The sequence below is a fragment of the Taudactylus pleione genome, unplaced genomic scaffold (genome assembly GCF_031769625.1).
Source record: "Taudactylus pleione unplaced genomic scaffold, aTauple2 ptg000179l, whole genome shotgun sequence".
NCBI classification, from domain to species: domain Eukaryota; kingdom Metazoa; phylum Chordata; class Amphibia; order Anura; family Myobatrachidae; genus Taudactylus; species Taudactylus pleione.
Window position 1 is genome coordinate 12,825,001 of NW_028284581.1, and position 16,032 is coordinate 12,841,032.

A 16,032-nucleotide genomic window follows, 5' to 3' on the forward strand; every position below is an offset into this window, starting at 1 on the left:
TCCTAATGCCAGCACTGAGTTCCCAGGCAGCATCACACTTTCACAGCAGCACTCCCCAGTAGCCCCTTTCCCCCTTCACACATACTGAGGACCCGAACCTTGTCCTTCCTCCGCATGGGTTGTCGGAAAACCGGCCCCTCTGTTAGTTCAGCTGATGCAGAGATGGAGACCTCTCTCTGCACTCAGGTTACTGATCCCTCCCCGGCTACACATTCTCCTGCAGCAAGGCAGCTCAGTCTCCACTGTGCTCACAGCAGCCCAACAGTCAGTGAGTTAACCCCTTCAACACCCCGTGGCCCCCTCTCTCCGTAGGTGATTAGAGCTGCAGTGCAAAGGACTGCACTTCTAGAGATGTGGGAGCCAAAAGAGGTGGAGTCATGGCAGGGGGTAGGGCTACATGGGACTGTCACTGCCAGCAGGCAGCCCAGCAGCACGGAAGAGAGGAGAGCATGGTGGAGCTGTAGTGCTGACTAACCAACACTAATGTACCCTGCAAGGAGAGAGAGAGCACTATATTGTGTTTGTATAACTGTGACTGCATGTATGCATGTGTGTGTGTGACTGTATGTACAGTATGTGTGTGTATAAGTGTGTGACTGTATGTGTGTGTGTATATGTGAGACTGTATGTATATATGTATGCGTGTGCATAAGTGTGTGATTGTATGTACGTATGTATGTGTGTGACTGTATGTATGTATGTGTGTGTATAAGTGTGTTACTGTATGTATGTAAGTGTATATGTGTGACTGTATGTATGTGTATATATATAAGTGTGTGACTGTATGTGTGTGTGACAGTATGTATGTAAGTGTATATATGTGACTGTATGTGTGTGTATAAGTATGTAAGTGTATATGTGTGTGACAGTATGTAAGTGTATGTGTGTGTGACAGTATGTATGTAAGTGTATGTGTGTGTGACAGTATGTATGTAAGTGTATATGTGTGACAGTAAGTGTATAGGTGTGTGACAGTATGTAAGTGTATATGTGTGTGACAGTATGTATGGAAGTGTATGTGTGTGTAACAGTATGTATGTAAGTGTATATGTGTGACTGTATGTGTGTGTGTATAAGTATGTAAGTGTATATGTGTGTGACAGTATGTATGTAAGTGTATATGTGTGTGACAGTATGTATGTAAGTGTATATGTGTGACTGTATGTGTGTATGTGTATAAGTATGTAAGAGTATATGTGTGTGACAGTATGTATGTAGGTGTATATGTTTGACTGTATGTATGTGTGTGTATAAGTGTGTAAGTGTATATGTGTGTGACAGTATGTAAGTGTATGTGTGTGACAGTATGTATGTGTGTGTGTGTGTGTGTGACAGTATGTATGTAAATGTATGTGTGTGTGACAGTATGTAAGTGTATATGTGTGTGACAGTATGCATAAGTGTATATGTGTGTGTATAAGTATGTAAGTGTATATGTGTGTGACAGTCTGTATGCAAGTGTATAAGTGTGTGACAGTCTGTATGTAAGTGTATATGTGTGTGACAGTATGTATGGAAGTGTATATGTGTGTGACATTATGTATGTAAGTGTATATGTGTGACAGTATGTAAGTATATGTGTAACAGTATGTATGTAACTGTATATGTGTGATAGTATGTGTATATGTGTGACAGTATGTATGTAAGTGTATATGTGTGATAGTATGTGTATATGTGTAACAGAATGTAAGTGTATGTGTGTGTGACAGTATGTATGTAAGTGTATATGTGTGTGACAGTATGTAAGTGTATGTGTGTGACAGTATGTATGTGTGTGTGACAGTATGTATGTAAATGTATATGTGTGTGACAGTATGTAAGTGTATATGTGTGTGACAGTATGTATGTAAGGGTATATGTGTGTGACAGTATGTATGTAGGTGTACATGTGTGTGACAGTAAGTATGTACGTGTATATGTGTGACAGTATGTAAGTGTATATGTGTGTGACAGTATGTATGTAAGTGTATATGTGTGTGACAGTATGTATGGAAGTGTATATGTGTGTGACATTATGTGTGACAGTATGTAAGTATATGTGTAACAGTATGTATGTAACTGTATATGTGTGATAGTATGTGTATATGTGTGACAGTATGTATGTAAGTGTATATGTGAGTGACAGTATGTAAGTGTATATGTGTGACAGTATGTATGTAAGTGTATATGTGTGTGACAGTATGTATGTAAGTGCATATGTGTTAAACATTATGTATGTAAGTGTAAATGTGTGACAGTATGTAAGTATATGTGTAACAGTATGTATGTAAGTGTATATGTGTGACAGTATGTAAGTATATGTGTAACAGTATGTATGCAACTGTATATGTGTGATAGTATGTGTATATGGTGTGACAGTATCTAAGTGTATATGTGTGACAGTATGTGTATATGTGTGTGACAGTATGTATGTAAGTGTATATGTGTGACAGAATGTAAGTATATGTGTAACATTATGTATGTAACTGTATATGTGTGATAGTATGTGTATATGTGTGACAGTATGTATGTAAGTGTATATGTTTGTGACAGTATGTAAGTGTATATGTATGTAAGTGTATATGTGTTTGACAGTATGTATGTAAGTGTATATGTGTGATAGTATGTATGTAAGTGTATATGTGTGATAGTATGTGTATATGTGTGACAGTATGTGTATATGTATGATAGTATTTATGTAAGTGTATATGTGTGACAGTATGCAAGTATATGTGTAACAGTATGTATGTATGTAACTGTATATGTGTGACAGTATGTATGTAAGTGTATATGTGTGACAGTATGTGTATATGTGTGACAGTATGTGTATATGTATGATAGTATTTATGTAAGTGTATATGTGTGACAGTATGTAAGTATATGTGTAACAGTATTTCTGTAACTGTATATGTGTGATAGTATGTAAGTGTATATGTGTGTGACAGTATGTATGTAAGTGTATATGTGTGACAGTATGTAAGTATATGTGTAACAGTATGTATGTAACTGTATATGTGTGATAGTATGTGTATATGTGTGACAGTATGTGTATATGTGTGACAGTATGTATGTAAGTGTATATGTGTGTGACAGTCTGTATGTAAGTGTATATGTGTGTGACATTATGTATGTAAGTGTTTATGTGTGACAGTATGTATGTAACTGTATATGTGCGATAGTAAGTGTATATGTGTGACAGTATGTAAGTATATGTGTAACAGTATGTATGTAACTGTATATGTGTGATAGTATGTATGAAAGTGTATATGTGTGACAGTATGTAAGTATATGTGTAACAGTATGTATGTAACTGTATATGTGTGATAGTATGTGTATATGTGTGACAGTATGTATGTAAGTGTATATGTGTGTGACATTATGTATGTAAGTATATATGTGTGACCGTATATAAGTATATGTGTTACAGTATGTATGTAACTGTATATGTGTGATAGTATGTGTATATGTGTGACAGTATGTAAGTGTATATGTGTGTGACATTATGTATGTAAGTATATATGTGTGACAGTATGATTGTGTTGCAGTATGTATGTAACTGTATATGTGTGACAGTATGTGTATTTGTGTGATAGTATATAAGTATATATGTGTGACAGTATGTAAGTATATGTGTGACAGTATGTGTATGTGTGATAGTATGTAAGTATATATGTGTGACAGTATGTACGTATATGTGTAACAGTATGTATGTAACTGTATATGTGTGACAGTATGTAAGTAAGTGTATATGTGTGACAGTATGTGTATATGTGTGATAGTATGTATGTAAGTGTATATGTGTGACAGTATGTGTATATGTGTGATAGTATGTATGTAAGTGTATATGTGTGACAGTATGTGTATATGTGTGATAGTATGTATGTAAGTGTATATGTGTGACAGTATGTAAGTATATGTGTGACAGTATGTGCTGAGGAGAGCAGGAGAGAGCCTGTACCTGGATCCGCGGGCCTCCCTCACCGACACCCTGCAGCTCACCCCGAGGTGGATCGGAGCACAGAGCGGTAAGTGCTGGGAAGCCCTGTACCCCCTAATCCTGTGTGTGACACCCTGTACTCCCTACCCCTGTGTGTGTGTGACACCCTGTACCCCCTACCCCTGTGTGTGTGACACCCTGTACCCCCTACCCCTGTGTGTGTGTGACACCCTGTACCCCCTACCCCTGTGTGTGACACCTTGTACCCCCCTACCCCTGTGTGTGACACCCTGTACCCCCTACCCCTGTGTGTGTGTGACACCTTGTACCCCCCTACCCCTGTGTGTGACACCCTGTACCCCCTACCCCTGTGTGTGTGACACCCTGTACCCCCTACCCCTGTGTGTGTGACACCCTGTACCCCCGAACCCCTGTGTATGTGTGTGACAACTTGTAACCCCCTACCCCTGTGTGTGTGACACCTTGTACCCCTCTACCCCTGTGTGTGTGACATCTTGTACCCCCCACCACTGTGACACCTTGTACCCCCCTACCCCTGTGTGTGTGACATCTTGTACTCCTCTACCCCTGTGTGTGACACCTTGTACCCCCCTACCCCTGTGTGTGTGACATCTTGTACCCCCCACCACTGTGTGTGACACCTTGTACCCCCCTACCCCTGTGTGTGTGTGTGACATCTTGTACCCCTCTACCCCTGTGTGTGACACCTTGTACCCCCCTACCCCTGTGTGTGTGACATCTTGTACCCCCCTACCCCTGTGTGTGACACCTTGTACCCCCTACCCCTGTGTGTGACATCTTGTACCCCCTACCCCTGTGTGTGTGTGACATCTTGTACCCCCTACCCCTGTGTGTGTGACATCTTGTACCCCCCTACCCCTGTGTGTGACACCTTGTACCCCCATACCCCTGTGTGTGACATCTTGTACCACCTACCCCTGTGTGTGACATCTTGTACCCCCCTACCCCTGTGTGTGACATCTTTACCCCCCTACCCCTGTGTATGACATCTTGTACCCCCTACCCCTGTGTATGACATCTTGTACCCCCCTACCCCTGTGTATGACATCTTGTACCCCTCTACCCCTGTGTGTGACATCTTGTACCCCTCTAACCCTGTGTGTGACTTCTTGTACCCCCTACCCCTGTGTGTGACATCTTGTACCCCCTACCCCTCTGTGTGACATCTTGTACCCCCTACCCCTGTGTGTGACATCTTGTACCCCCCTACCCCTCTGTGTGACATCTTGTACCCCCTACCCCTGTGTGTGACATCTTGTACCCCCTACCCCTGTGTGTGTGACATCTTGTACCCCCTACCCCTGTGTGTGTGACATCTTGTACCCCCCTACCCCTGTGTGTGACACCTTGTACCCCCATACCCCTGTGTGTGACATCTTGTACCCCCCTACCCCTGTGTGTGACATCTTGTACCCCCCTACCCCTGTGTGTGACATCTTGTACCCCCCTACCCCTCTGTGTGACACCCTGTACAGGGTGAAATTTTTGCACATTAAATATATACAAAGAAAATAACATAATAATTTAGCAATAACATGTATACAATGCACTATTACTGCGGATTATAGAGGATATGTCTCTAGATAATCTGAGAAATGTAAGAGTAAATTCTTAATAGTACTCTGCCTTAATTGGGGGAAGACCTCTCACCCCTGTCTCCGTTTACCAGATGGCATTGGACGGATCAGAGGGAGACAGAGACCCCCTAAGTACAGAGTGGAAGTGAGGGAGATGGAAGAGAGGAGAGCATAGAGCCGGCATCTGCTGTCCCTGCTAGCTCCGGTATCCCCCTGTTGTGTATAACACAGTGCAGGGCAGAGCCGCCGGAGAGAGCGGGATGAGAGAGCCGACAGAAGTACCTCGGTGTCCTGAAGCGGTAGGCGGACAAGGGTGGGGTGTGCGGGAGCAATCTCCCAGTGTGCAGACTAGATGAAGCCGTCGGCAGCCGGGTCACATGGGCGCCCTAATGAGACCCGCAGTACTGGCGCCCCGCACACCCTGCACCCATTATAAATACGCCCCTGACATGTAGTACCAATGTACATCAATCCATACCATTTGCATACGTTGTTTACTTCTTAATAGGATCAAAATCTTTGTATACTTTATCCACCCAGTCATGTGACAATGCATACTTAATTACATAACAAAATATGACACAAGGATAAAATTATAAGGGTGATTTACTAACATTGGGTCTGACATACAGTTATAGGAAAATATGCTATGCTGCATACATATACTGCATCAGCACACTTACATTTCCTTGTCTGTATTTTGAGTTAAATGCTTCCCAATATAAGTGCAACCTCTAACATAGACACTTCTGCCGCAGAGATGCAACAATCATCATAAGCATCAACTTCAAAACTTGCGCGTGATTTATGCAGGTGCAAAATGTACAGCTTGTAGATAACGTATTTTAAGATCTGTGTAACCCAACTGAAGATGCAAGTGTATGGTACTGTACATGCAAATGAGTACTGAGTATTGTTCATAACATTTTCCTTCAAGATGTATTACATAGCTCAAATGCACATTATAATATAATACCAATCAGATATTTGCCTTCATTGTCTAACTTGCCCTAAACAGAAATACCTAATTGGCTGCTCTGGTTTGGTGCACATTTATAATAATGTTAGTAAATAACCCATATTATTCTTTTTTGTTATAGTATTGAAAATATATAGTATATCATATCATGTAAAACATGGCAAAAGTCTGACACTCCATTTAAAATATTAACATTATTACCTGTTGTCCAGATCCTCAATATCTCTAATGAAGGTCCCGCCTTGATGTTTGCATAAATTCTTACATGCTCGCAGCACTTCCCCATTTTTAAATATAATAAAATTGTTTCCCTTTTCTTTATTCTTCAGAAAGTTGATTCCATCCTTAAGACTTGTTACTTCAGACGGTGTGACATGTAGAAGAGTATTTGATGTCTGTCCCACGCTATTAAAAATAAAGAAATAGAAGATCATTACTCAGAATAAATGCAATATTACAAATAATAGTTAAAATATTCCTGCATATTAAAGCCTACACTAGATTTTCAGTGACACTGTTTACTGGACAAGTATGAAAATTCTTCCCAGTCATTGTACATACGTATGTGTGCTTAGGCTTACTAGAGGATATCTGCTTCACAGATAAACACTGCCTTACCTTGCAGAATGATATCAGATGTACTCAGCTATCAGTTTCATGGTGGATTTGTGAAGCACTGCAATGCAAATGACACTATCTCCAAAGACTCCACACTCGACTTGGTTCTTAAGACTTGCCGTTCCCTAACCTCTCATGTTACTTATGAAATACTGTATATTCTACATTTACCTGAAAATAAATGTTTTATACACAGTGTGTTCCAAATCCATTCCTCTGGGTAGCCTAACAGTGCATGTTTTCCAGGTCCTTAACAGTGCATGTTTTCCAGGTCTCCTCATTCCCAGGAGGAGATGTACTGTATCAAGCCTTGGAGAGAGATAAAGTGGAGTAGTTGCCCAAAGCAACCAATCAGCTTCTAACTATCATTTCAAAGACTGTGCTAGCAGGGGCGTTTTAAGAGAGGAGAGAGCCCATGTGCAGCCTCTGTTTGGACCCCCTCCATTCTGGCAGCGGACTAAGGGCCTGATTCAGACCCGATCGCTAGAATGCGTTTGCAAGCAGCCAGCCGAGTGTATGCATTCTGCACATGCGTACGCATCGCAATGCGCATGCGCAAACCATTGCGACCGATCGGGAAGCGTTCGTTTGCTGCGCATAGACAGCCAGGTTGAATGAGTGACAGGAGAAGCCGTTTGTGGGTGGTGACAGGGGCTGGCCGCTAGAAACGGGAGTGGAGGTGCGAACGTAGGCTTGCCTGAGCGTCTTAACGCTGTTTCAGAGGCGTGCATAATTAAGAGGCAGCACCATAGTACACGTCACTTGGCTGAAATCTACACTGAAGCACTCGCAGTGCTTATGGCAGGGTATGGTCAACCACAAGGGCTGCGATCGCATCAGATGGTACTTGATGTTACCGATGGTTGCATACACTTCCTGGAGATGATGTGCACAAGTGGGTGTCTTATGATAGGCTGGTGGGCGTCTGCATACACAATGCGATCGCACGCTAAGACATAGTGGGCGTGCTAATGCCTTGTTGTGCGATTGCCTTGCAGAATTTGCTTACGCATCTAGCAAGCGAACGCATCTAGCGAGTGGGTCTGAATCAGGTCCTAAGTGCAGTAGATTCTGGCTTAATTGCAATAAAGAGAAATAAAGAATTGTCAAATGTGATGCACAAATACATTAAAACATAACCTTTAATATTTCCTATTTAATATTCAGAAGCATGTATTAAAACCAGCAAAATTAAACAGAGATACTGTACTGTAGAAGAACATGTGGGTGGAAAAGTTCAGAAATGTGACTAAAATATAGTGTATGCTATGGGCCTGATTCAGCTTGGATCGCAGTTGCTAATGTGTACGCAATTGGTCGAATGTTGTGTACTGTTCATGCATCGCAGTGCGCATGCCCAATCTCGCCATTGTGAAGACACGGACTCCATGCAGGGCATTAGCAGATATACTGGCAGGCAGAGAGCGTTTGGGGGTGGTGACGGGGGGATTAGGTGGGGAAATGCAGGTGTGCCTGTGCATTTGAACGCCGTTGCATGGGCATGCATAAATTAGCCTGAGCTTTCCACGTGACCTGGAAAGTTAGCAATTTGTGAGTAAGGTCTGACATGCCGCAATGCTGGGTGTGGGTTCGATGTCCTTCGATGTGTCCGATGTTTGGCCTGGTTTGGGTGGTGTAATGAATGTTAGCGTATGCAGAGGGCGTGTGTATGTTAGCCGTGTGACGGCATTGTGAATGCAGCATATGCATATATTCTCCTAAGACCTACCTACAGAAATGCACACAAGTTAGCAACTGCGACACAAGCTTAATCAGGCGCTATATGTCCACGTCAATGTTTCATTAATAAAGTTTTGCTTACAAGAAAATGGTAATGTCCACTGAATTTATAATGTTGGTAATTATTTTCAAAATGGCATCTCCTATATATATGTATGTTATTTCAATATGGTTTATAACCTACTAGCGAGTATTAGTAATTAGTTATTCATGATCCCAGAGAAAAGTATTGTGTATCGCAAATTATAGGCTTAAGGCCCCCATAGGGGGCGATAAAGCAGGCGATCCGACTGATTGGTGCGATTTGCCTGCTATATCGCACCGAGTATGGACCTGATGTCGGTCCGAGTGTGCTCCCGTGGGGTCGTACATCGTACCCCCTGATCTTTCTGCAGGGTTATAAGATCAGGGGATGCGATGTGCGATCCTACGGATTACTATGCGGGTGAGAGAGGGGGGAGCCGGCATATCGGGTGGTCGGCCACCCAATCGCACCATGTGTGCGGACCGCCCGATATGTCGGATGACAGATCCCCTGTCGCCTCGCATTGGGCCATCGCACTGTGGATGGGGGCCTTTACTGTGATTATATTGGAGATCAATTACTATCACCTATAAACACTCCTATGTCATGTGGTAATATAAGACCAGAAATATTGTTGTGAGCTGTTTAAGAGATTTAATTATTAAAATATTGAACTATAATCACACTAATTAACAGGGCTTGATAAGTTATTACCTGGAATGAGAGTGAGTTCTTTACTTATACTCGCTAGTACATTATAAACCATTTTGGTATAACATACATATACAGTATATAAAAGACGCCATTTTGAAAATGATTACCAACATTATAAATACATGGAACACTACCATTTTCTTGTAAGCAAAACTTTATTAACAAAACATTCAAGTGGACATACAGTGTACAGTATAGTTTAGTCACATTTCTGAACTTTTTCCACATGTTCTTCCATCTACTGTATGTTTCATTTCACTGGGTTTAATACATGGTTCTGAATATTAAATAGGAAATATTAAAGGTTATGTTTTAATGTATTCTTTAATTGTGCACCACATTTGACAATTTGTTCTTTCTCCATATTGCTATGTATACATTATTTGTCTGTGGTGGCATCCCCCAGTTCTGATGTTTTTGGGGGGATTGATACATTGGGGGTTTATCTCCATATACTAATCCTGAGTGACTGACAAACCTGATTTCTCGATTCCAGCTTAATGCCAGAATCTACCGCGCATGCGCGAGTCTCTAGGAAAATGCGCTAGCGCCTTATTCCCGGGGACATCTTTTCTGCGCTTGCACGAGTTACCGGGTAAAAGGCCGCCACCATTTTCCCTGTGATTTTTGCTGCTCTGCAGCGCTGGGCCGACACTGCAGAGCAGCACTCTGAAGACTGTGGAAAGGTAACTAAATATTGGTGCAGGGTGTGCGGTGTGGACTCAGGGGCCCGTGTGCACCACATGCCCTGCACCCATAATAAATACCTCCCTGTGTGCTAGATAAATGACAGGAGCTGATTGGTTGCTTTGGGCAACTACTTCACTTTATCTCTCTACAAGGCTTGTTACATCTCCACCAGAATCAGGTAATCAGAGACCTGTGGCTTCTCTTAAAATGTGTCAATTAGTAATGAACACAGCAAAGATATATTTGTTTTTAGGTTTTTCAGTTGAAATTAGGAAGAGCTAAGCCTCCAGATTCCCTAGATCTTAGTAAGAGTATTTAACTGAATTCTTTTTCATTTATTGCTCCACCCCAATGAAGTTATCAAACTATTTAAATTCCTAAACAGCTGTTCTGGCAAAAAACAGGTGACTGTTGCAAATTACATACATATAGGAATTTAGGTTGCACTACAATTTTCACTAAATTGACCCGACCCATTACCGTAAGTGGCAATTTAACCCTAGATCTAGTTTTGATCCGCAAATACTCGAATAATGGCTGTATATTCAAAGGGGTAAAATCCTGCAAAGAATTTGTAAGCCAAATTCCCAAATATCTTAAACAATTAACCCATTGGAGAGGAGGATTGGTATAAGACACCAATGGGCAAACACCTCGTAATGGTAGGATATGAGATTTTCCCCAATTTATTTCAAGCCAGGATACCCTCCAAATGTCTGGATCACTGAAAAACTATCTGCATAGAGATGGTATAATCAGACAAAAACAATAAAACATCATCCGCATATAATGCCACTTTATCCATAGCTTCTCCCACCCTTAAACTTGTTATTCCAGAGTGTGATCTAATTTACATGCCAATGGCTTAATTGCTAGTGCAAATAGGGTGGGAGACAAGGGACACCCCTGTCTTGTACCCCTTAACAGAGGAAATGTCTATGAAACATATACATTAACTGAAATTCTGGCTGTAGGGGTCGCATAAAGTAGTTGAACCCATTTAATAAAGTATGGTCCGAACCCAAAGACTTGCATAACTTCCCATGAGTAGGGCCACTCCACGGAGTCCAACGCCTTTTCTGCATCGAGTGAAACCACTACCAAAGAGGACTCCTCCTCATGGGAAACTTTTAGGTTTACTGAAGTAGATTTACCAGGCATGAACCCTGTCTGATCTGGATGGATTATTGTAGTTATAACTTCATTAAGTCGAATCGAAAGGATTTTGGCTAGAATCTTGGCATCTGTAGAAATTAAGGAAATTGGTCTATACGATTCCACCAATACAGGATCCTTACCAGGTTTTGGCAAAACTACTATTATTGCTTCTGACACAGAATTAAGAAGGGAGTTGTCCTTATAATATGCTTTAAATGATTCTAAGAATTTGGGAGCATACAGCGTCATATGTTTCTTATACATCTTTACTGGGATACCATCTAATCCAGCTTTACCCCTTACCGGGCTTTACCCCCCGTAAATGACTTTATAGCTAGCTCTATTTCCTCTCTCGTAAAGGAGGCATCTAAAAACTGTCGTTCTTCCACCGAAAGAGCAGGAAGGCCAACAGATTTAACATACTCTACTATTACAGTCTGATTACACATTAATCCAGTGTTGTATACACCCTGAAAATAGGTTGGAAAGACTTCCACTATCTCAGGAGTAGTGTTGACCATGTCACCCTTAATATTTTGTATTTTTACGATGATATTTGAAGGCCTATCTAACTGTATCAAGTGCGCCAAATAACTTCCCGGTCAGAATTTAAGTATCTAGAATTAGAGTTAAATAACATCTGATGGACTGCATCGTATAAGTGTGCCGTCCAATCTTTCTGTGTTGCTAACCACTTAGATTTAGTAGCTTCTGTTTTATCTTCTAGATCACAGGTTTTCAAACTCGGTCCTCAGGACCCCAAACAGTGCATGTCTTCCAGGTCTGCTCACAGAATCACAAGTGAAATAATTATTCCACCTGTGGAACTTTTAAAATGTGTCAGTGAGTAATGAATACACTTGTGTACCTGCTGGGTGACCTGGGAAATGTGTGGGATCCTGAGGACCGAGTTTGAGAACCACTGCTGTAGATATACCAACTATAAATTTCTGCACTTAATTTCTAATTCTGAAGCAGTTTTTCTATACAGTTTTTTCAACTCGGCTACCTTCTTTATTAATGAGCCTCGCATAAACGCTTTAAATGCATCCCAAACTACAGTTGCAGATGCCGATCCCACATTATCCTTAAAGGATTCTCACCATAATGCCTCCATTTCCAATCCAGCCCCCATCTAGCCAACCAGGGTGAAATTTCCAACTTGGTTGCCCACTATCGATATTCATATGCACCTGTAGTAACAATGGATAGTGGTCCGATATACCTCTCATTTTATATTCCACATTAGACACTCGGGGTACCAGATTTTTGGACACAAGAACTAAATCTATCCTAGAAAAGGAATGGTATGACTGAGAAAAACAGGAAAATTGCTTTATTCCAGGATATTTTCCAAGGATCTACCCAGCCTAAATCTGCCACGGATTCTGCTAACCCTTTATTCCCCTTTGAAAAAGAAGCTGGGGATTTCCGCCATCTGTCCAAAGTCGGGTCTAATACATTATTAAAGTCTCCCATACAGACTACTGGAGAATCTGGAGAAGGTGTTACAAACTCTACTGCTTGTTTTAATATTTTGAACAAAAATGGTGGAGGAATATATACTGCCAAAATAAACTGTACATATGGGTCGAATATATATTATAATCCATAAACACATAACGACCTCCTGGATAAATTTTAACCGAATTACAAACAAAGAGAACTGGTTTTCTTAACAAGAATAGACACACCTCTAGAAGACGATGTATGTGGGGCATAATATGCCCAACCAACCCACAACTTTTTTGAGACAAAAGTTCCCCCCCCCAATAAATGAGTTTCAGTTAAACAAATAACCTCCGCTCCATATTGCCGTAGTTGCATAAAAACCAGCGAGCATTTTATATCGTCGTTTATGCCCCTCACATTGCACGTCAAGAGTTTAACCATATGTAGAGAAGACTGACCACTCAATAATCCAACCTATCCCATTCCACTTCATCAGAATCAAATATGATGATACAGGTTGAGTCTCCCATATCCTAATATTCCGAAATACGGAACTTTTTTAACATGACTGAGTTAATGACACCTTTGTTTTCTGATGGTTCAATGTACACAAACTTTGGTTAAGGCACAACATTATTAAAAATACTGTATAAATTACCTTTAGGCTGTGTATAAGGTGCATATGAAAAATAAATTAATTTCATGTATGTAAACAAACTTAGGTCTGTATTCAATTAGTTTTGCACCCGCGATACTGCTTCGCCTGCCGTACTTTTCACCTACATTGCATATTTTAGCTGCGGAAACTTATCGTGCACGTCCCCGCGATTCGCCCTATTTAATTCCAAAAGATGCAAAAACGTAACCTGGCAAATGCAAACCAGGCGAAAAGTGCTATTGGAATTGGGGAAATCAGACTGACACCCCCTAAAAGATCCACTGACATTGGGGATCAATGTACATGCCCCCGAATAGCCCTAATAAAGCTATTTGGGGTAATCAAGGTGTGTAAATTTCTTCTAATTAGCGTCTTTACTCAAGTGGTGAAGAATAGCATTAAGCTGTTTTTTTGGGTGAAAATAAGCACTCCTGTCAAATTTGGGGTACTTGAAAATGGGTGCAAGCATTGTTTAAAGTCACTAAAGTAAAGTTTAAAAAAACTTAAAAAACGCACCTGAAGCAAGCACCTGCAATAAAAAAAACACCTCACCCATACTTGCAGATGCCCCAAAAGTTTTTTTCGCTAGTTTTTAAGTTTGTACCCCCAAATTTCACCTCCATTTTCAAAGTGTTTTTTTGGGGTGTTCCTCAATTTCTTTTAGGGCTTTTTTGACGCAGTTATCCTTTGGGGGCTGTCCCAAGGGTGTGGAAGGAGTGGCTTCCCTACCTTTGCACCCCAAAATAGGGATTTTGCACTTTTTTCCTCCACCTGTTCATAGGCAAATCTTTTTAGCCTATTACATTACATTGCGTTTTCGTGTACGTGAAAAGTGTTTGCAATTGAATACGGAGATAAATATCCGCCTGGTGAAAAGTTGCAATCGGCGATACTTTCTCGCGGATTCCGACTTTTCGCTGCTAATTGAATACGGGCCTTAGTTTGATGCACAACATTTTTTAAAATATTGTATAAAATTACCTTCAGACTGTGTGTATAAGGTGTATACAAAATATAATTTCATTCTGTGTTTATATCTTGGGTCCCATTCCCAAGATATCTCATGTTGTTATGCAAATATTCATTGGGTCCCGCTGCCGGGCGCCGCAGTTGAAAGGAAGAGGCCAGGAAATCTTTATCAGCCGATGGAGATCCTGGCCTCTTCCCCCCCTCCAACGGCGCCGACATGCCTCCTTTTCATGAAACAGAAGCCATCGCCGCCCCTTCCCCGCCCACAAACGGCAGCAGACTGTCAATTACTGACAGTCTGCTACCAGTCTGCGAGCGGGATTGCATACCCCTTCTGCACATGCGCCTGCACAGATTCCCCGAACATTCTAGTGTGTACTGCTGGATCAGGCCCTGAGTTTGGAGGGAAACAGCATAGAATATTGTATATTCAGTTCTTGCAACCGTTTTTTAATTGGTATAAACTTGGCTCTATCCTTTTGCACAACCAACACAAAGTCCAGAAATACAGAGATTTTAACCCCATTACACTCTAGTGGCCAGACGAAGCACTTAGCCTCTGGGCCTGATTCAGCAAGGAACGCACTGGAGAGAACACACGCAGTCGGCCAACGTGTTTGCTCTGTACATGCGTATGCATCGCACTGCGCGAGTGCGAACTAGCCAGTGCGATTGGGTTATGGTACACAGACTACACGCAATGTGTACGCAGAACCTTCCGATATTGATTGACATGTAGTGCCGTTTGTGGGTGGTGACGGGGTGGTCAGGCGAACACAGGCGTTATAACGCCGTTATAGGGGCGTGCATAATTAAGGGCAGTGCGGCGGCATACACAGCCATACCGTCAGCTGTACTCAGGAAGCGGACAAAATCCTGCAGCAGGTCAGGTCAACCACTATCATGCTAATGGGTCAGATGATTCTCGATGTTACCGATGTTTACGCTATCTTGCGTGCTGATCAGGCTGTGGGTAAAGGGAGATGGGTGGCTTAGTATGGGGCTGGCCATCTGCATCTTGTGCTGCGGTCTCCATGCGTATGCATTTGTAATACACTCCTCCTAGAGGTACTGATATACTCACAGGTTCGGCTTACCTGAATGTGGTAGGTGAAGAGATATGATTACTCTTCTAAGATCTTTGCTTTTGGCTCTTACCTTTTTATACTCTTCCTTACTTTCTACCAATGACAGAGAGGCAAGGCCCCTATTTTCTGTGTTTGTGTACTTCTCTCTATTTAGAGAAACCCAATGCAAGCTAACTACTGCTTTGTTTGCATTACACTTCTCAATCTGACTTGATATCATACATTCTGGGCCTGATTCAAACCCAGATGCCTTGCTGCGCTCGCTCGCATTGAGTGATTTTTTGCAATCTGCGCATGCGTATGAGTCGCAATGCGCGTGCGCGAACCAGTCATTGCGATGGAAAGTGCTCGCCAGTAGCCTGCAGTCGGACCGTTATTTTGAGTGACAGATAGTGCCGTTTGTGGT

General features: G+C 41.8%; 1 protein-coding gene across 1 annotated transcript in view; it reads right to left on the bottom strand.

Moving 5' to 3' along the window:
• Positions 1-16,032, bottom strand: part of LOC148519915 (cytidine monophosphate-N-acetylneuraminic acid hydroxylase-like) — a 220,226-nt gene that overhangs the window by 137,705 nt on the left and 66,489 nt on the right. Inside the window, exon 2 of the mRNA XM_088475875.1 lies at positions 6,716-6,919. Within this exon, the coding sequence (XP_088332001.1) occupies positions 6,716-6,919 (204 nt within the window). The remainder of the gene's footprint in view (positions 1-6,715; positions 6,920-16,032) is intronic.